The sequence below is a fragment of the Tenrec ecaudatus genome, chromosome 2, assembly GCF_050624435.1.
Source record: "Tenrec ecaudatus isolate mTenEca1 chromosome 2, mTenEca1.hap1, whole genome shotgun sequence".
NCBI lineage: Eukaryota > Metazoa > Chordata > Mammalia > Afrosoricida > Tenrecidae > Tenrec > Tenrec ecaudatus.
The window spans coordinates 157,051,858-157,072,083 of NC_134531.1; the positions used below are offsets into that span (position 1 = coordinate 157,051,858).

Genomic DNA, 20,226 nt, shown 5'->3' on the forward strand with positions numbered 1-20,226 from the left:
TGGGGATTCTTGTTTTTCTGAAAGAAGTTGTTCAAATAAACCCTCGTCCCACCAAATCAAATTCACGGCCATGGAATAGATTCTGACTCATATCAACTCTATAGGAGAGGGTAGAGCTGCCCCTGTAGCTTTTCGGGACTGTGACTCTTGAAGGGAAAAGAAAAAAACCTCACTTTTCTTCCCCAGACCAGCTGGTGGTTTTGAACTGTTGACCTTGCAGTTATCAGTACAACATAGAACCCCTAACACCAGGACCAGATAAACCCTGTTTTTAACGGTACCTTCCAGTTAGTTCAGACCCGTAGCGCCCCTATTCACAACAAAATGGAACAATGCTAAGTCCTGAAGCATCTTCACAATTGTTAATATTCTTGAGCCCATTGTTGCAGTCACTGTGTTCATACATCTCATGGAGGGCCTTCTTCTCTTTTGTTGCCCTTCTCCTTTACCAAGCATGATGGATGTACTTCCCCTGGAACTAGTCTCTCCTGATTACATGCCCAAAGTATGGGCTCTCTATGAAGTATGACAGCTTGACTTTTGCCAGATTTGTTGTTCGTTTGGTCCTCTGGCCGTCCGTGGTACTTTCAGTATTCTTCGCCATCCCCATATTTCAAGCAATTGGATCTTCTTGGTTGTTCTTTTTTCAAGGTCCAGGTTTCACATGCTATAGGAAAATCAAAACCAAACTCACTGCCTTCCAGCCATGCCCTTAGAGCGACTCTGTAGTGCAGGACAGACTTGCCCGAGTTTCAGACTCTTTGTAGTAGAATGGCTGGCCTTTCTCCCAGAGTGCCTGGTGGTCTCGAGTATCTGAACTTGAGGATGACAGCCCGACGCATAACTAATAACCATACCAGGGCTCCTTCCATGCCTACGAGGCCAAAGAAACTAGCATTGGTTGAGCCACAGACAGAAAGCTGGTCGTTCAGCGCCTCGTACACTGTCACGTCATAGCAAGAGCCAATCCGGGCAACTCAAGTAATCACATTGCGCTATTCCATTGTGAAAATCACAATGATCCCGAGTGACGTTATATATTTCCTTTCCCATGAGTCAAAGATTAAGCTCATTCCTGCCCACAAGACAACGTTGTAGGGCGACACTGATTACAAACTTTTGGAAAATGAACAATACTGTTTATTACAAGCAAAGTCCTAACACTAAAGGCTTAATGTTAACATCTTTAACTGCCTGCCTCCCCTCCACCTCCTTTTTTCCGTTGAATCATTTCTGAAAAAGCTTCTATGAGAACGTATTCTTTTAGGAATTATGAAACGCGAGACTGCAGGTGACTCCAGGGTACATGGTCGCAGCGCAGCGAAGGACCCATCCACCCACCGTCAGGACCGGGACGTTTCCGGGCCTCCCACACGGTCACGTGGGAGCAAGATCCGGTCCCGGAGACCCACGTGACGCCACCCTCAACATGGCTGCCTGCGCAAGATGCCGCCTTTCCACACCCAAGATGGACGCCCGCCGCCGGCTCCACGGGACGCCGAGGTTACGGAAATGCCCGAGCGGCGGCGGAAGCGGAAGCGCGGCGGCGGCGGGGCCCGCGGGAAGCGCCGGTCGGGTTCCGCTCCTCCCTCCCTCCCTTCCTCCCTCTCAACCACAACAACAGCCGGAACCCCGCTCAGGTGAGGCCGCGGCCGTGGGCTGGGGGCGGGCGGCGGGCTGGAGGGGCTGCGGGAGGCGCGGCGCCCCGCTGTCGGGACCCGCAGGCCCGGGCCCCACGGGCCTGGCACCCCGGGAGAGCAGGGGGCCCGTCCGCGGTGCTGGCCTTCTGGGCCCTGCCTGCGGGGTTTGCTACCTTCCTGAGGCAGGCCCGCCCCAGAGAAGGCTCGGACTTCTCCCCTGCGGGCTTGGGCCTCTACCGCATCTGGGGGCGACCTCTGACACCAGGTGTCACGACTTTCCCGGGTTCCGTGTGTAAACGGTGTTTAGACCAGGACACTGAGGCAGCCCTGTTGGCATACGGAGGGATGTCCCTAATCAGGAGGCCATCATTACATCAGGAGGCCATGACTACATCTTTGCGAGGCTCCCAAGCCTGGGGACCAATCTCCTCTGCCAGTTTGACTATGTGACCTTGCCCAGACTCATTACACTCCTCTCTCTCTGTGTGTGTGTGTGTGTGTGTGTGTCGGACACCGGCTTATTTGTTAGTTAACATTACGTTGGCACCTCTGATGCCTCTGCCAGCTCTTGAGAACCTGATTCTCATTTCCTCTTTCAGGGCACCTTTCCTTAAAGACAGCCTGACCAACATCCGAAGGAGCTTCAAAAAGTTCGTGATAAAACGGAATTGAAGGAGAATGTACATTTTCCACGAACCTTTTGAAGCCTCTTCTTTTTCCCTGAACCTTACATAGCCTGGGATTGACCCCTAAGAGATGTCTGTGTATTTCCAGACCAATGGACGCAGGTCAGTGTTTAGGAAGGAAGGTTCCCGTAGTGGGAAATTCTCTTTGAAGATTTGATGTTATACATTTAAACCAGTAATGAAGGAGCCCTGGTGACACTGTGGCATAAGCACAGGGCTCCTAACTCAAGGTTTGGGGTTCAAATACAGTTGCTGCTCCCAGGGAGAAAGATGAGGCTGTTAAGTCTTGGAAGGCCAAAGGAGCAGTTCTTTTAGTCACTGTAACTCGGAATTGACTTGGTAGCAGTGAGATTTAAACCAGCAATGTTTTAACAGTGAAAACCATAGGAGACTTTGACTTTTTTCTTAAAGTTGCAATTAACTAGCTGATTTACTTTGATCAAATCCCTTCCTCCATTGGACTTGATATTGCTCCCTTTTTAAAAGAGGGTGTTGAATTAGATAATTGGTTCTTACTGCCCGCTACTATTCCCACAGCACAAGTAAAGGATAAAATAATGACTGTAAGAATTTGATCTTCTGGGAGAGACAGAAGTGAGGTATGAAGGGTACAAAGATAGTTTTTAAAGGCTGTGCTTGTGATTTTTAACTCTGGATTTTAAGACTTCTGGATGAGATGACAGGCTCTGTCTTTCTCTTGAGAACATACAATGCTGTGATTCTAATGTTATCTTAGGGTGAACACAGAGACTTTTCTGTGTGTTTGTTTCAATGACCCAAATCTCAGAGGTCTACACGTTATCATTATAGAAAGAGAGTAGGGCGTACTATAGGGAAAGGGTGGCAAAACTAGATTCTGGAACGTCAGGTGATAGTGAAATAAAGCTGCACTTTAATAGGATTTGAACACCCGACTCCTTTTGTCAGCATTGGTACTTCCTCATTGTGGGATTTGAACAAGCCCACTCAGCTCTCCGGGTCTCACTTATTTGTAACAGGGTCTGAACTGGGTGATTTCTAGGGTCTTTTTAGGCTTTATCTTTTTGCAGACTTTAAAAAAAAATCTGAACAACTTGATGTAGTGTTTTTTGCATTTTAGACAAAAGAAGCTGCCCTAGGCAATCATCGTGTTCTAAGATGTGAGAAAACCAAACACCAAACTCACTGCCATAGAATCAACGCCGACCCATAGGGCCCCATAGGACAGGATAAAATGTCTGTTCATTTCTAAGGCTGCAGCTCTTTGTAGGATAAGAAAGCCCCATCTTTCTCCCTGGGGAGTGGCTGGTGGTTTCGAACTGCTGAATTTGGAGTTAGCAGCCTAACACGACCACTACAAAACCAGGGATCCTCATGATGTGAGAAGTGGGCTCGAACTAAGTGACATACAAGAATACTGTGATATAAGCAAGTGAATCCAATAGGACCTAAAGGATTGGAAGCCTGACCAACAGGGATACCCTTAACCAGATACTATTGAGGACAATGGAAAGCTTTAAATGGTAGAAAAGTATTTCTGGTAGAGATGATGAGAAGTACATTGAAGTATAGCGACCTGAAACGCGTGATTGTAAAGAATCTAGCCAATCTAGAGAATAGTTGAATCTAGCTCCACTGTGGGACTGAAAGTTTCATGGAGAGAGAGACTTCTTCACAACCTGCCGCTTATAGGCAGTAAGTGAGTGAATGAGTGAGTGAATGAATGACAGCAGAAATCAAGAAAAGGGGGATTTCTCCAAAGAGTTGTGATTAATTAAATATATAATGAAAAAATGATAAAGAATTTTATAAAGGAAGAGGTCCCTAAGGTTTGGAGACTGCGGCTAGATAAGTTGGATTACTTCTCTCCTTTCCTTTGTGTTAATAAGACAGGACACATGCCTCTTAGGACTTTGTGTGATCTGAGGATGGATGGTAGCAAGTCAGTAGTAGAAGAAGCAAGGGAGAGAGGAGGATGTTGGCATGATGGCACAGGTAATAGATTAGGGAGAACAGGAACGAAGATGGGAGTTTTATAGGTGCCAGCAGGTGCCAGCATTAACAATATTTGATATTAGAGGGTTGAAAAGAGAACTTCATTCTGTAAGCAAGCAAATATTAGTGTTCCTCTGTAACAGATGGAGATAGTACTGTGAGTTAAAAGCTAAAAGGGAAATTATTTGGGGTCTGCCCAAATGAGTAACTAGGGGATAGTGTAATTTTGTTTGGGGTGGTAGGAAACTTGAACTGTCCCTATGGAAGGGAAAGAGCACCTCTACGGAAAATTGTGTTTGGGAAGAGCCCCAGTTTAAAGAATGCGCAAAGATTACTTCAGCTAATTGCTTAGAGTGCACCGAGGCCACCCGGACAGAATGATGCTTCCTTTGGCTAACATCTGCCCAACACACAGCCACACAATGACTGTAGGTTACCCCAGGCTGCTGAAGGATAGTATGTAGAAGCCTCAATTAGCTGGACCACAAGTCCAGCATTTTGAGGAGGGGTGTGGTCAGAGGAAGCTATGCCAGAGCATCCCAAAGCCCCAAGCACTGGGGCATAGCTCTGGAATGCAGGAAGACAGCTGCAGTGGCAGATGGCTGAGTTGATGATAGCCTGTGTCATATCAGCTGGGAAATGGCCTTGGAGGCAGGAAGTCTGAATTCCAGCTAGAAATTTGACAGTATGCGACTTTGAATAAGTGACTTGCCTTGTCCTGATTCAGTTTGTCCAGCTGAACATTGAGGGAACCGTGACTTAGCCTGGCTTCACTCACTTGTAAGGGAACTCGGGATGAGCTTCAGTGTGTCCGTGGGCCAGCCCTCTGACATTGCCTATCAAATTCTAGGTGCGTGAGCCTGGGTATTTGCTGTGTTTTTATCTTGCAAGATGATGTGCGGGTTTGATCATATTCTCAGGTGGGTTTGTGACCCCTAAACTTAATCACTTTGTGACTAGATAGTCTCTGAGGTTCCCTTCAACTCTTAACATTTTGGAGTTCTGTAATTCTATCAGAATGACATTTCTTTGAGATTCAGAGCCTGAACCTCTAGAACTTTGTAATTCTGGATAAAACGGCGCTGCAACTATAACAACACAAATGACCTTGGTGGTGTAGTGGTTACATGTTGGGCGGCAAGCCTCATGGTCCGAAGTTCGAAGCCATCAGCAGTTCCGTGGGAGAAAGCCTGGACTTCCTCCCCTGTGAGCAGTTAGAGTCCAGGAAACACCGGGTCAGCGTGCCTCCGGCCGCTGAGTTTGAGCGGCTGCAGTGGCAGTCTTCGTGGATGGCGGTGACCTCTTGTTGGTTCCCACCTGCCCTCACCCTCTGTTAAGAGCCTCCAGCTCATCTTTCGCTAATGTTGATAACCGATTTCCTGCCTGTCCTCTCTCCCTTGTAACCTGCTACCATGGACCGGGCCTCCCTTGTGACCCTTCCCTTAGGACGGCAGAAGGTTTAGTGGCAAAACGTGTTGGGTGAGAAGAGAAGAGAAAGCCACTTGTAAATTTGCTTCACTTGTTTTAGTCCCTCACTCCGCTAAAAGAAAACCAGCTAAGAGAGAGAGGGAGAGAGAAACATGTGCACGATGAGCCATGGCCACTTCTGAGTTTGCATGTATTACTTGCTTTTGTTGTTGATTGCTGCTCAGAGCTTGGAATGACATACTCATAGTAGCTTCATGCGTATTCCACTTAAATGACTCAAAAAAGCCCACACTCACTGCCATTGATTGGATTCCTACTGGGGCAGGGGGGCCTGTAGGACAGGGTAACATTGCCCCTGGGCGTTTGTGAACTGAACTTTACAGTAGTGGAAGCCTCATCTTTCTCCTGTGGAGCTGCTGGTTGTTTCAAACTGTGAACCTTTTGGTTTTCAGCCCCATGTCTAAGCCCTCCGCCAATGAAGATGAGCACAGTTCTAGTTGAAGAAACTTTGTTGTCCTCTCGAGACGGATGGGGGTAGGGTAAAATAAACAAGTCCTTTAGTAAAGAGTTTTGGTTTGTCTTGATCCCATGAACATGTTCTGAGTCCCTTGCTTGGATTGGGTTGGGAAGGATCGATTCCTTCTGCCGGCTATAGCTCCTGACTGCCAGGCCTCATTATGGAGGCTAGAGAGCTTTCCTGGAGAGCCCGTCATTTAGCTTCACCAGTCCTGTTCCCACTAGAGATTTACAGGAGGGAGTTGTTCCTCCTCCTGTGAAGTTGGTTGCTATGAGACCAGATCTTTCATTGTAGACATGGTCTGAGAAATATGAATAGTTTCATTAAAATGGGTAGCTCTTCTCAGAATCTCTGATGATTAGTGATTACATCTTTGAATAATGTTATATACCATTATTTTTGTGAGAAGATGCTTTTCTGAATTGTAAGAAAACGAAATTGCTTATGTTCAACAAAAACTAAGGTAGATGCTGTCTAATTTCATTGCAGTGTAGGGTGTATGTTAAGTCTCCAGAAACAAACCCACTACCATCTAGTTGATTATGACTCGTAGCAACTGTATGTAGGGTTTCTGAGGCTACAAATCAATCTCTCTCTCTCTCTCTCTCTCTCTCTCTGAGCTGCTGGTAGTTTTGAACCACTAACTTGCCAGCCCACTTCACAGCATCACTGGGACGCTTAGGTTCTATGTTGGCCACCGGGGCTGCTAAATCCACTGATTCATAGAAGAACCACAAGAGAGTATAGAAAAATCACTGTTAGGATAATAAGAGGAGGGTGTGCATTAGTAAGTGGTGTGGATCTGGGGAAGAGAAAAAGGGTACAAAGACAGATTTTTCAGTAGGGGATGGCGAGTTAAGAACATGGAGTCTGAAGGATTAGGGTAGTCAAGATTCTTGGTGGTGAAGCATGGGACCTGGAGGATTGGCTTCCCATTAAATCCATGAGTGGGTTCATGTGTGTTAATAAACTTGTAGAGACTTTCATGTGCTCTCATAACTAGCTGTGTACGCTGAGTTGATTCTGACACTTAGTGACCCTTGAGATTCAGAGGTTGAAAATCTTTATAGGAGCAGAAAGCCTCATCTTGCTGCTGCTAACTGACCTTGTAGTTAGCAGTCCAGAGCTTACCTGACTGTGCCAGCAGGGGAGTGAAAACTGATCGCATTGTCGCTTGCTTCCAGTCGTTCCTTAAGCTAGGGGTCCTCAAACTTTTTAAACAGGGGGTCAGTTCACTGTCCTTCAGACCTGGTGGAGGGCCGGATTATAGTTGTAAAAAAAACTATGAACAAATTCCTATGCTCATTGCACATATCTTATTTTGAAGTAAAAAAGCAAACGGGGCAAAAACACCCGGCGGGCTGGATAAATGTCCTTGGCGGGCCGCATGTGGCCCACGGACCATAGTTTGAGGACGCCTGCAAGGAGCCCTCGTGCTTTAGGAGGCCCTGAGAGCAAAAACCACAGGATAGATTGTGTATTCATACAGGCAGCCATAGGCCATCAAAGACCAGACTAGACTTCTCTTGAGCCGGCAGTTCTTTGTAGGACACTAAACACTGGCAATCAGCTTAGGTTTTAATAGTAAGAGATTAGTGGTGGGAGGGAAAAGAAAAGCCGGTCCTCTTTAGGGATTGAAAATGCAGAAACAGCCATTCTGTATACCACTATATTGTGCTACAATTTTCCTCAGAGCTGGCCTTTTTTGTAATCCTACCACTGATAACATGATAGGATAATTCCAGGATGCTTCCTTCATGTAGTTGCTTCTTTATCTTAACCTGGATCACAGATGCCAAATTTTCAACATTCTTTGGCAGAAGTAGATGCATAGTTGCACAATTAAATAGGACCATAGATCATCTATTATATTCACTCAAGTATGTTATTTTACCAAAGAAGGAATTTTCTTTTTAGCAGAATGTTGATGTCTTTTAATGGTAAGATACCAAAACCACTTTCTCAATGGAAAGGATGCCTTTCAACAGTGTATTTTATTTGCAGAAATTTCTTTATCACTAGTGGAGAGAGAACGTAGAGATTTCAATATGCTGTGTGGATTCTCTCTCAGCCACAACTGATCTATAATAACCATAGAGTTTATCTTACAGATGAGGATACTGATTTTCAGGAAGGACACATGCTTTGCCCAGAGAGTCTCTCATTTGTAGAAAATTGCAAAATTGGCATGAAGTCCTTTTTGTTTTGTTTCCTATTTCATTTGTCTACTTCAGGATACCATCATTTCTTCCATTCTTTTAAAAACTTGTATGTATATAAATTATATATAAATGGAGGACATGAAAATATATATACACACACACCCATATATTTATTTATTTATTTTCATTTCCTCCATTCTTTGCAGGAAAGAAACTCCAGGTTTTCCTAGCTTTCCAGTCAGAGTTGTGTGCTGTATGGTTCTTGCCCATTCAGGCGCTTTCTCCCACTCTGACGCGACCGACCTCCTCAGAGTGTAGTGTATTGCTCAACTTAAAGCCCTATAATGTTTCCTGAAGTGAGTAAGATGAAAAGTTCTACTTCAACGCCCGCCTCTTTTTGTCTTATTAACCCCCTGTACCTCAGCCCCTTTCATTTTAACAAAGGACTTTTACAAGAACCAAGCTCCTTCCCAGAAACCAACCTCTCTCTGTACATGCTGTTGGAATGACTAGAAGTGCTTGCCTGTCTTCCCTGTCCCTTTTTGCCTTAATATTTGCTTTTTCTTCAGTTACTGTCTAAATCAGTGGTTCTCAACCTTCCTAATGCCACAACCCTTTAATATAGTTCCTAATGTTGTGGTGACCCCCCCAACCTTAAAATTATTTTTGTTGCTACTTCATACCTATAATTTTCCTACTGTTATGAATCGGGTGACCTCTGTGAAACAGTCATTCGAACCACCCCACTCCCCAAGGGGTTGCGACCCACAGGTTGAGAAACGATGTAAATAGCGTTTTCCCTGGGTGGCCAGGGGGAATCAATGACTCAGGCAGAATCCCTTTGCTATATTTTAAAATAGATTATATAAACAAAGGATACCATTGTTGGATCTTGGCTGAAAGCCGAGAGCACCAGAAAGATGTTTACTTGTATTTTGTTGACTGTGCTGACATTCACATGTATGGAGCACAACAGATTATGGATAACATTGCGAAGATTGGGAGTTCTATAATACTTAATTGCGCCTATGGGACCTGTACACAGGCCAAAAAGCAGTTGTTTAAACAGAACAAGGAGATGCTTCGTAGTTCAAAAGTAGGAAAGGTGTGTTTCAGGGCTGTGTCTTTCCACCATATTTATTCAGTATGAATGCTGAGCCAGTCATCCTAGAAGCTGGACTGTATGGAGAAGAGTGTGGCACTGGGGTTGGAGAAAGGCACGTCAGTGATTCGTAGTACGCATGGACACGGTCCGCTTGCCGAAAGGGAGAGAACGTGAAGCGCTTACTGATGAAGACCAGAGAATCCAGTGTTCTCTGAGAAGCTAATAGAATTCAGTGAAAGAAAGCCAAAATCCTTAAACCTTGACCAGTAAGCAGCAGCATGATAAATGGAGAAAAGTCCATAAGTTTTTTCTTTCTCGTTTGTTTTTCATTTTAGCATTTCATTTTGGTCCTTTATTAGGCTCTCTTTTTCTGTGCGCACGTTGCCCATCTGTTCTTGCACGTTGTCTGCTCCTTCACTAAAGCACTGTGGGTCCTGGGCCATCACAGCAGTTACTACATTTGAGCCTCTGGTTGCAGCCACAGGGCCATTCTCTCTGCTTGATGGACTTCCTCTCTTTGCTGACTCGCAACTTTGCCAAACATGAGGTCCTTTTTCAGGTCCCTCCTGATACCATGTCCAGAGCACAGCTCAGGTCTAAGGATTGTTCATTCTTCTGGCAATCCATGGTACATTCAATATTTTTTACCAATACCACAATTCAAACATATCGCTTCTTTGTTGTTGTTAGGTGCCATGAAATCATTTCCGACCCTCGTTGGCACTATGTACAACAGAACAAAACACTGCCTGGCCTTGTAACATCCTCACGGTTTTCTGATGTTTGAGCCCATTGCTGCAGCCACTGAGGCAGCCCATCTTGTTGAGAGCGTTCTCTGTTGTTGCCCCTCCAACTCCACTAAGCATGATACCCTTCTCCAAGGATGGATCTCCCCTGAAAACATGTCCAAAGTAGGTGAGAATAAGTCACCATCCTTGATTCAAGGAACATTCCAACTTCTCCCAAGACAGATTGGTTTGCTCTTCTGGCACTCCATGGTATTTTAAATATCTTGGCCAGCACCATAATTCAGATACATCCGTTGTTCTTTCAACTTCCTTATTCAGTGCCCAACTTTCACATGCATATGAGACTATTACAAATACCATGGCTTGGGTCAGGCACACTTTAGTCCTCATACTAACACCTTTCTTTTTTTGGACTCTAAGACTGGTCTCGGGCAGCAGATTTATTTAATGCAATTTGATCTCTTGACTGCTGCTTCTGTGAATATTGATTGTGGACCTAAGCAAGGTTAAATCCTTGACAACTTCACTCTTTGTTTATTCTGATGTTGCCTACCGGTCCCGCTGCGAGGATTTTGCTTTTCTCTATATTGAGTTGTAATCCTTACTGAAGGCTGCAGTCTTTTATCTTCATCAGCAAGTGTTCATGTCTGCTCCACACTGTCAGCAAGCCAGGTTTGTCACCCGTGTACCGCAAATTGTTAATAAGTCTTCTTCCAACCCTGGTGCCACATTCTTCTTGATATAATCCATCTTCTTTAACTATTTGCTCAGCCTACAGATTGAATAAGTAGGGTAAAAGGAAACAGTTCTCATGCACAGCTTTCCGGATTTTAACCTGTTCAGTATTCTTTGGTTCTGTTTGTACAACTGCTTCTTCTTCCATGTGCAGATTCCACATGATCCCAATGTCGTATTCTAGGATTTCCAATTTTCTCAAACTATCCATAATTTGCTATGATCCATACACTTGAATGCCTTTCATAGTCAATAAAACGCAAGTAAACATCTTTCTGATTTCTCTGCTTTTAGTCAAGGTCCATTAGACTTCAGCAAAGATAGCCCTTGTTTAACATCCTCTTCTGAATCCAACTTGAATCTCTAGCAACTCCCTGTCAGTGTATTCTGCAATCGTTGTTGGATAAGCTTACCCCAAATTTACTGGCATGTGATATAAATGAAATTGTTCTATAATTTGAGCATTCTATTGAGTTCCTTTTCTTTGGAAGTGGTACAAATATTGATCTCTTCCGGGAAGTTGGCCAAGTAGTTGACTTTTAAATTTCATAGCATAGTCAGAGGGTGCTTCCAGTGCTTCATCAGCGTGTTGAAACATTTCAGTCGGCACTCCACCAATTCCTGGAGCCGTGTTTTTGGCCAATGCTTGCAGTGCAGTTTAAATTTCCTCCTTCGTTGCCATTGATTCTGCTGATGCGCTGCACCTTGAAATGGTTGAATGCCGGCTCGTTCTTTTCACTCTGTTGACTGTTCTTTGCATATTTGGATGCTTCCTGCATCATTCAATATTTTGCCCATAGAAACGTTCAATATTGTAACTTGAGGCTTGGCTTTTTTCTTGAGTTCTTTCAGTTTAAGATATAGTGAGCTTGTTCTTTTTGGGTTTTTTCTTCTAACTCTAGGTTTTGCACATTGTGTTATAATATTTTCCTTTTCTTCTTGAGAGTCCTTTTGAAATTGTTTATTCAGTTCTTTTACTTCATCGTTTCCCTCGTTTGCCTTAACTATTCTATGAAGCCAAGGACTAGAAAACCCTCAGATTATTTTACTAATCTGTTGTAAGAATTTTCTTAAGGTATATTCTGAACAAGGATAACAAGGAAGGGACGAGCCAGTCAGGGTGAAGTATAGCTTTTTAATGCTTCCTTCTCCCCGGCCAACCCCATCATGATCCCAGTTCTACCTTACAAATCCAGCTAGACCAGAGCATGTACCCGAGTAGAGATAAGAGCTGGAAACACAGGGAATCCAGGACAGATAAACCTCTCAGGACCAATAATGAGAGTAGTGATACCAGGAGGATAAGGGGGAGGTGAGGGGAGAAAGAGGAAACTGATCACAATGATCTACCTATAACCCCCTCCCAGGGGGATAGACAACAAAAAAAGTGGGTGAAGGGAGACATTTGTCAGTGTAAGGCATGAAAAAATAATAATAATTTATAAATTATCAAGGGTTCATGAGGGAGGGAGGGAGGGGGAAAATGAGCTGGCACCGAGACTCAAGTAGAAAGAAAATGTTTTGAAAATGATGATGGCAACATATGTACAAATGTGCTTGACACAATAGATGGATGTATGGATTGTGATAAAAGCTGTGCGAGCCCCCAATAAAATAATTTTTTAAAAAGATCCTATAAACTTAAATGATAATATTTAAGACAAAGTATTAAACTATTTCATACTAACATACTTAAAAAAGTGTATTTTGAACAATAGTTCTTAATCGATGTGTTTCTCCAATACTGTTCTCACTGGATCACTTATTGATATTATACTTCTCATTAGTAGAAAGACCAGCATTATATGTTCCTAAACTTGACATTGACCTTTTAGTTATTCCTCTATGCCAGGTATCTCATTTACTTTATTAGCCACACCAAATCCAGGCCATGTTGCTGGTAATACTGTCTGCAGAACCACAGATGAAGAGCTCCCCACTGAGAGTTGTGTGATAATCCTTCAGATTTACAATCTAGACAAAATATGTTTATGATTCAAGATAGCCTAAAATGCCTCTTGGGATCCTTTGTCGGATTATGATAGGATGGTGGCATAGGGGTTAACAAGTTGGGCTGTGATCTGCATGGTCAGCATTTGAAACCACCAGCAGCTCCTTGGAGAAAGACTGGGCTTTCTCCTCTGGTAAACAGTTGCAGTCTCTGAAATCCATGGTGGGGTTGCTATGAGTCAGCCTGGACCTCCATGGTATTGAGTTTGGTGGCATTGTGGGAAAAACATTTGGCTTCTAAGGTGCTCAGCCCAAACAGAAACCCTGTTATGAAGTTGATTCTGGCTCATGAGGACACTATATGAGGCTTCCAAGACTAAATCATAACGGAAGCAGGCATCCTTGTCGCCCCCAGCAGCTGAGGGGTGTAAGCCTGCCTACCTAGCACTAAGGTAAGGTGGTGAAGTGGCATTGCTTGGAATGGCTTTTCTAAAGAAATGCATATAAATGCAGTATGGAGGACTCGTAACTCCGGGAGTGGTCGGTTTTGTCTTCCCCGTGGGAGAAAAGTAAGCCAGATCAGAAGCAGGCAGGAAGAAGGGATCCTGGAAACTCCACCTTTATCCAAGTACAGCCATGCTAGGGTTTGCAGTGGCTGTTACTTGCTTGGACGTGGACCCCTGTGCCTTCATTCTGCAGTGCGTAGGTGGACAGGGACCTCCCAGCTTTTAGGTAGCAGCTGGGTACTAATTTATGCCACCCACCACCCAGCGACTCGTGGAACTACTGAGAAGGTCTGTATTTTTTTTTATCAACTGTAAAATGGTCTCTGATTTCACTGGTGTATTCTAAATCTCTTACTTTATAGGTAAGAGCACAAAGAATTTAAAAGGTTGCCCCAAGTTAATAAAAGTAGTTTGTGTCAGATCTAGGAATAAACTTTCCATAACCCCCTTTACTTTCTGTGTTAGACCCAGTCTCAGAATTGTAGGTTGATGGAGTTGTACAGAGCTTTGGTTACCTAGTTTAGTAATCGATACATGTAGAATTTAGACCTGTAAAGAGATTGCTTTCAATGCATAGGAAGGAACAGAGTACAAACTGAGGAACCCAGCACTCCTGTTTCTGTAGTTCCTTGCATTCTAAATAATGCATTTCTATGTCCTCTATGGATTATTAGGAAAATGATACCTGGTGGCTTTTGCCACCGAATTACTGAATGTGGTTTTAACCACTGTAATAGGACTGTCTGTGTGTCTAAGATCCCTGGGTAGTCCAAACAGTTTGCACTTAACCTTTAGGTTGACAGTTCGAACCCACCATGGAAGAAAGGCCTATTGATCAGCTTCCTAAAGGATACAGCCAGGAAAAGGCTGTGAAGCTCTTCTGCAGGGGTCAGAAGCAACTTGGTTTGTCTTTGAGTGTGGCCTATTGGTATTTTAGAGTAAGCATTGTTCCCCCTGGGTGTGATAATGTCGCATGTGGGCATGGTGTCCTGCTTCAGTTCTCTCGCTGCTGTTTGCTTTTAGGAGCTTGGAACTGAGAACCAAAGCAAGATTTGCTGCTTAATACTGGAGACAACGCACTAATGGGGCCACGGAAGAAAAGTGTTAAAATGTGTCTCATGAATAATGAAATCCCGGAGGAAGCAATAGCAGATGAAACGAAGGACTACATGAATCAACTTTCACATGAAGTGCTTTGCCATATCTTCAGGTAATATTCTGTTGGATTTCACTTCCACCTACTAGAGTGTATAAGAGAAAACCCTAACTTGTACTATCCAGTGTTGCAGCAACTTAAACTAATTCAAATCTTGGATTGGGCTGCATTAGCTATAGTCCAGGTGTTCAGTGACCGTATGTGGCTAATGGCTTCTGTGTAGGGCCGCGTAGGCATTGCAAATAGAGAATCCGGGCCAGCCTTGCTCTATATGACAACATTTCTTAGTTTCTGGTACGTTTCATTGACTGGCAGATCAATACCTTCTGTTATTACAGCATTATGTGTGAAAGAGAGAGACAAGATCTTCTCATCTTTCACAATATACTTGTGTTATTGAAATAGAACAACAGTAGAGGTTAGTTGAAAGTTTCAGGATGGGAGAAATAAAAAGCTTGGAAAAGAGGAGGTTGTAACTCAGATGAGGTAGCCTCACTGCTTTTGCCATATTGTTTCTCAGCTTCCGACTTGAGAGAGAGAAGTGTGGGAAAGAAATTGTCTCCCGGGCCATTGTCCACATCTGTTAATGGAGAAAATGCTTTCTTGGAAGTGGAGGTATAGAGAGGAAGCAGGGGGGAGTTTCTTTTTAGTGGAATGAGTTGAATAAAATAAATACTTGCTGGCTTCCAGTTGGCCAAGTTCATGTCTCTGTGGTCTTTTGTTTTCCTGCAGTCATACTGTGAAATGCATTGAGACCCTCCCCCTTTGCATTCGCTTTCCTATTTACTCTCCTGTAACCCTGTGGTTGAGAGGAAGTTCTTACGCACATGTTCATTTCTTTCTTTCAAAGGTACCTCCCTCTGCAGGATATCATGTGCATGGAATGCCTCTCCCGAAAGCTAAAGGAAGCAGTGACCCTCTATCTGAGAGTGGTCCGAGTTGTGGATCTTTGTGCAGGGCGGTGGTGGGAATACATGCCAAGTGGTAAGTGAATTCACTTCCAAGGGGCAGTGGAGCCCTATGGGAGAGTGCTCATAGTGATGCTAGCAAGCAATCAGAGGCACTGAATGTCATCCTGTCAATGGGGGCATTGGATTTTGAAGTATTAGAGTTCAAAGGTGCATTTTGTCTGAATTTGTTAATTTAATGGTCTGCTTATTGTAGTTCTTACTCCTTTAAGTGATTACTTCAGCCAGTTCCAAAAATAGATTTTTGGAAAACATCTGTGGTGCTTTTGCTTGAGGTTAGGTCAATCACGTGTTGTATGATACAGGCTTTCTGGCGAATGAGAGTGTGCGCTGTCATTATTTCTCGTGATGCTCAACAGGACCTTTGCGTAAACCCATGCTTACGCGTTTTTGTTAAGCTACTCTAGTCAGGGACAGAAAGTGTGCTCCTGCGACCTTCCTTCCTCTCTTAACCCCTCTGACGAGGCCTGCTGTTGGCTCTCCTGGAGCAGATGAAACGGTCCCTGTGAGTCAGAATTCTCTTGGTGGTCTTGGGTTTGGTATACTAAGCCATAGGGATCCTCACTGACACAGCAGGTGAGCACTTGGCTGCTAACCGACCACTCTGCTCTGCGGGAGAATGTTATGACAGTATTTTCATTAAGATTGAAAACCTCACATGAGGTTCCAAGCCTCAGCCTTCTCCTATAGGGTCAACTGAGTTACCTTTGACTTGACAGTACTGGGTTTGGCAAATAAATAAGACAGTGACCTTGCAGGCAAATAATTCATGGCAGCCTAACTATAAAGCAAACTCATTTGTAGAGACTATTGGAAAAGAAAGTGGATGGATTTAGCTAAGCAGAGCACAAACCTATAACGCCAGCTGAGGCTTCTTTTCAGTGGAGACCAGGCCACTAATTCGTGCCCTTTAGTTAACTGTTACTCTAAAACCGATCTGTCTTTTTAACAGTCTCTGTCACATCCAGCTGAAGAGTTGGCAAATGTGATGGGGGTGGGGGGAGCTTAATAGAAGCAAAAAGCTGAAAGGCTGGATTATCACTGGACTAGTGGAATATTGTACAGTGTATGGTGCTTTCCAAGAGCATCATCAAAGTTTTATTCAGTATTATTTGACGAAAGTAATGATGATCTATATACTTCCTTGTTGAAAACATTGCCCAGACTAGAACCTAGGACTTATCCTGGTGGAAGGCAAAGTTCAATTGTCTTCACATACTTAAAAAAGGATTCAGGTAATTCCAGAGGTGACCTTTCCTAGGTGGACAGAAAAAAACAAAAAAAATGAGGCAATGTGAAGATGACGCCCTTGCTCCTTAGCATTGGATTTGCTTAAACAGAGGGTAGTCCAGCAGGGATTGTAGAGACAGGGTACCAGGAGACACCGTAGCACAGTGCCCAGGTGATGCCATCTCAGCTTTGATCTTAAATTAGAAAAGAATTTGCCTGCACATTGCTGGCTTCTTTTAAATTTAATAAATACCTTTCATCCCAAAGCTTCCTGTCTCCAAGGAATATACAAAGAATAATAGACTCGAGCCTGGAATGAGCACACTTACTCGAGAGACTAGACATTAGCAGGGGCAGACTTGGTTCCGGATTCTGACTGGGCTCCTTAGTATCTCTTACTCTCCCCAAACTTCAGCTTTCACATTTGTAAGTGAGACGATACCTTTCTCCTTGGGTTGTGAGAATAAATGAGAAGACATAAAATGTGTAGCACCTTTAGTGGCTCAGTCAGCAAAGGGTGTTAGAGAAAATAATTGACCATGGGTGAAAATGGCAGCACAGGGTGTAGGTAGATGGTGGCTTTGACTTCCTCTCACGTCACAATGGGAGGAAAGAGAATGAAAGCCAGCATCCAGCCAGAGCCCGTTGCTATTATAATTCCATTCTAGCCCCTCCCATCCCTCCCATGCATTCTATTGGCGTTTCTGCTGGCTTTTGGTCATTTGTTGCCATGGCCCCATAGAAGTCACAGACCATATTCAAAGTTAGAGGGTTTCTTTAGGAAGTTGCAAGTTACAATTCGGGATTAGACACAACTCAGGATACAGTTCTTCATTCAGAACATCTTTTCAGGCTGTGCCTGTGGGTAAGCCATTCTTTCAGCTCCTTAGGGTACCGGCCTGGTCTTTGCCCTGCTCAGGCAAGTGTTGGAAATTTCTTGATTTCTTCTACGTCAGTGGTTCTCAATCTTCCTAATGCCGTGACCCTTTAATACAGTTCCTCATGTGGTGGTGGATCCCCAACCATAAAATTATTTTCGTGGCTACTTTGTAACTGTCATTTTGCTACTGTTATGAATCAGGCGACCCCTGTGAAAGGGTCGTTCAACTCCCAGGTTGAGAACCACTGCTGTAGTAAGTGCCTAGAGGTATGCCACACTCTATAAGGAAGCCTCTTGCGGGAAAGCTCTCAGATCTGTGGAGGTGGACACCCCCTCACCCCTGTAGCTTATTTGATCTCTGACGATAGTTACCTACTTCTGCGGCTGCCACTTCTCCGCAGTGTTACTCGCCTCTCTCTCCTGGGTCAAGGAGATCCAAAGGATGTGCTTTGCTCCCGTTTTTTAATTTGTTTTTCAAGGATGTTACTGAGCTTGGGCCTCTTCTCTGGAACTGACTTTCCTTTTAAATCTAACAGGATGGCCGTACTCGGCAAGCCCTTGTTAGGGCTTCGTACACCTTATTTGTATGTCCCCATGCCCACATGGGTTTTCTGACACTTGTTTACATTTTTAGTAAGCTGTCCAATCTCCCGGTGAGCCACAAACACCTATTTCCTGGTCTCACCTGCTCTTGGAGGGCCTTGGCGCCTGATCCTTTAGTAGATGTTCCAATTTTTTTGCGATAAGTGTATCACTTGAACTATCCTTGCACAAATAGAACAACATTTGAAATCTTTAATATTATAAAATAGTCATTTGAGGCTTAGAGTTAATATTTACATTTGCTATCAGTTGGTAGGCAGCTGACTGGCATCCCCATTAATAAGGAAGAGGAAAGGGGGAAAAAAATCCCCTTGGAATAGATAAGCTATTATCTGTCTGAGATGTGTCTTCCTATGTAAATAACCAGAAGCTCCTGCTGTGGCAGAAGGCTCCTCCCTCTGTTTGCACCTGCTGAGGCCTGCGGTGGAGCACAGCTGGTCTCCCAGATAGTTGGCTTCCTATCAGCTCTGTCGCTGGTCGTCTGGATGGGTGTGCTCGCTTGGTTCACTTGCATCTCAACCTTTTAAAAGAATGGATTGTCTGAAATGGCCCGAGGAGCAGCAGCGATAGCAAGGAAAAGTAGCGTCCATGGCACTCAGTTACAACATGCTGACTAATCTATCAAGCCGGCAGTGGAAACGGCAGTGGCAAATAGGAACTACACATTGGCACCCTCCCTCAGTTAATGCCTAGTACACATGCCATACCTGCCGTACCTTAGCCACGCCTTTACATGGGGCAATGGTTAATACAAGGTACAGAATTATTTATTAGAATATTAATAGAACAAGTACAATCAAGAACCTAGTCTGACACAGGCATTCGGTCAGAGCCGTGAGCTTCATGAACATGAGTGAGGATCCTGTCTCACTGATTGTTTCAGCTGAGGTGTCTCAGAGCACAGAGTCTCTTTAGGGCAATGCTTCTCAACCTGTGGGTCACAACCCCTTTCACAAGGAATGCCCAATTTGTAACAGTAGCAAAATGACAGTTATGAGGTAGCAATGAAAATAATTTTATGGTTGGGGGTGACCACAACATGAGGAACTGTATTAAAAGGTTGCGACATTAGGAAGGTTGAGAGCCACTGATTTAGGGAGTGCAGGAGGCTGGTGTTAGATCAGGTGGGTGGCCCCGTCCCACACACCAGTTAAACAAGTCTGCGGCAGCCAGGTCAAAAATGTGTTCTCAGTTACAAACAAGATTCTGTGCCTTTAACTACAAGTAGTCAATTGGACACCCCTGTCAAAACAGTCGCAAGGAAGAGAAGAGCCAGTATAGCACCGATGAAACAAACCACCTTTCTCTGGGTTTTTAATGCTTCCGTGGCATTTCCCCCCAACGGCGACCCCACTTCTGTCTTACGAATCTGGCTAGACCAGAGCATCCAGAACAGATAAAACCCTCAAAACCAGTAAGGGGAGCAGTCGTACTAGGAGGGCAAGGGTTGGGGGAGAGGGGGGTAAGGAGCAAGTGATCACAGTGATCAGCGTAGGGCCCCATGCCAGGGGACAGACAGCAGGAAAGTGAGTTAAATGAGACCACAATCGGTGTAAGACATGAATTTTTATTTTATAATTTTCAAGTGGGCATGGAGGAGGCAGATTATGGGAGGGAGGAGGAAAAATGAGCTCAAGTAGAATGAATATGTTTCAAAAGATGATGCCAATATATGTACGGATGGGTTTTGTAAAAGGGGTATATGTATGGATGTGATAAGAGCTGTAAGATTCCCCAATAAAATGATTTCAAATAAACAAACAAAACCAGTTAAACCCCCGCTGTAAAATACCAACAAAGAATAAGTGGCTTTCTACCATTTTCTCTGTTAGCTAAGGGATATATATGTATGCATGTATGTATGTATATAGCTTCAACCAGTTGTTCACCTATAGTCTTGGCCTTAGGAGAATTTAAAAAGACAATAATTTTCTTTT

The 20,226-nt window shown here is 44.1% G+C and overlaps 1 protein-coding gene across 3 annotated transcripts in view; it reads left to right on the forward strand.

The window, feature by feature from the left end:
* The first annotated feature begins 1,485 nt into the window (after positions 1–1,485).
* The window catches only part of FBXO38 (F-box protein 38), a 64,423-nt gene continuing 45,682 nt past the window's right edge, over positions 1,486–20,226 (forward strand). For 2 of the 3 annotated variants that reach the window (XM_075541789.1, XM_075541790.1), the window contains exons 1-3: positions 1,487–1,640; positions 14,476–14,662; positions 15,459–15,592. In XM_075541789.1, coding sequence (XP_075397904.1) covers positions 14,535–14,662; positions 15,459–15,592 — 262 coding nt within the window. In that variant the 5' untranslated portion in view covers positions 1,487–1,640; positions 14,476–14,534. Of the gene's footprint in view, positions 1,641–14,475; positions 14,663–15,458; positions 15,593–20,226 lie in introns of all 3 variants that reach the window. The other variant, XM_075541788.1, reaches the window with a different exon arrangement.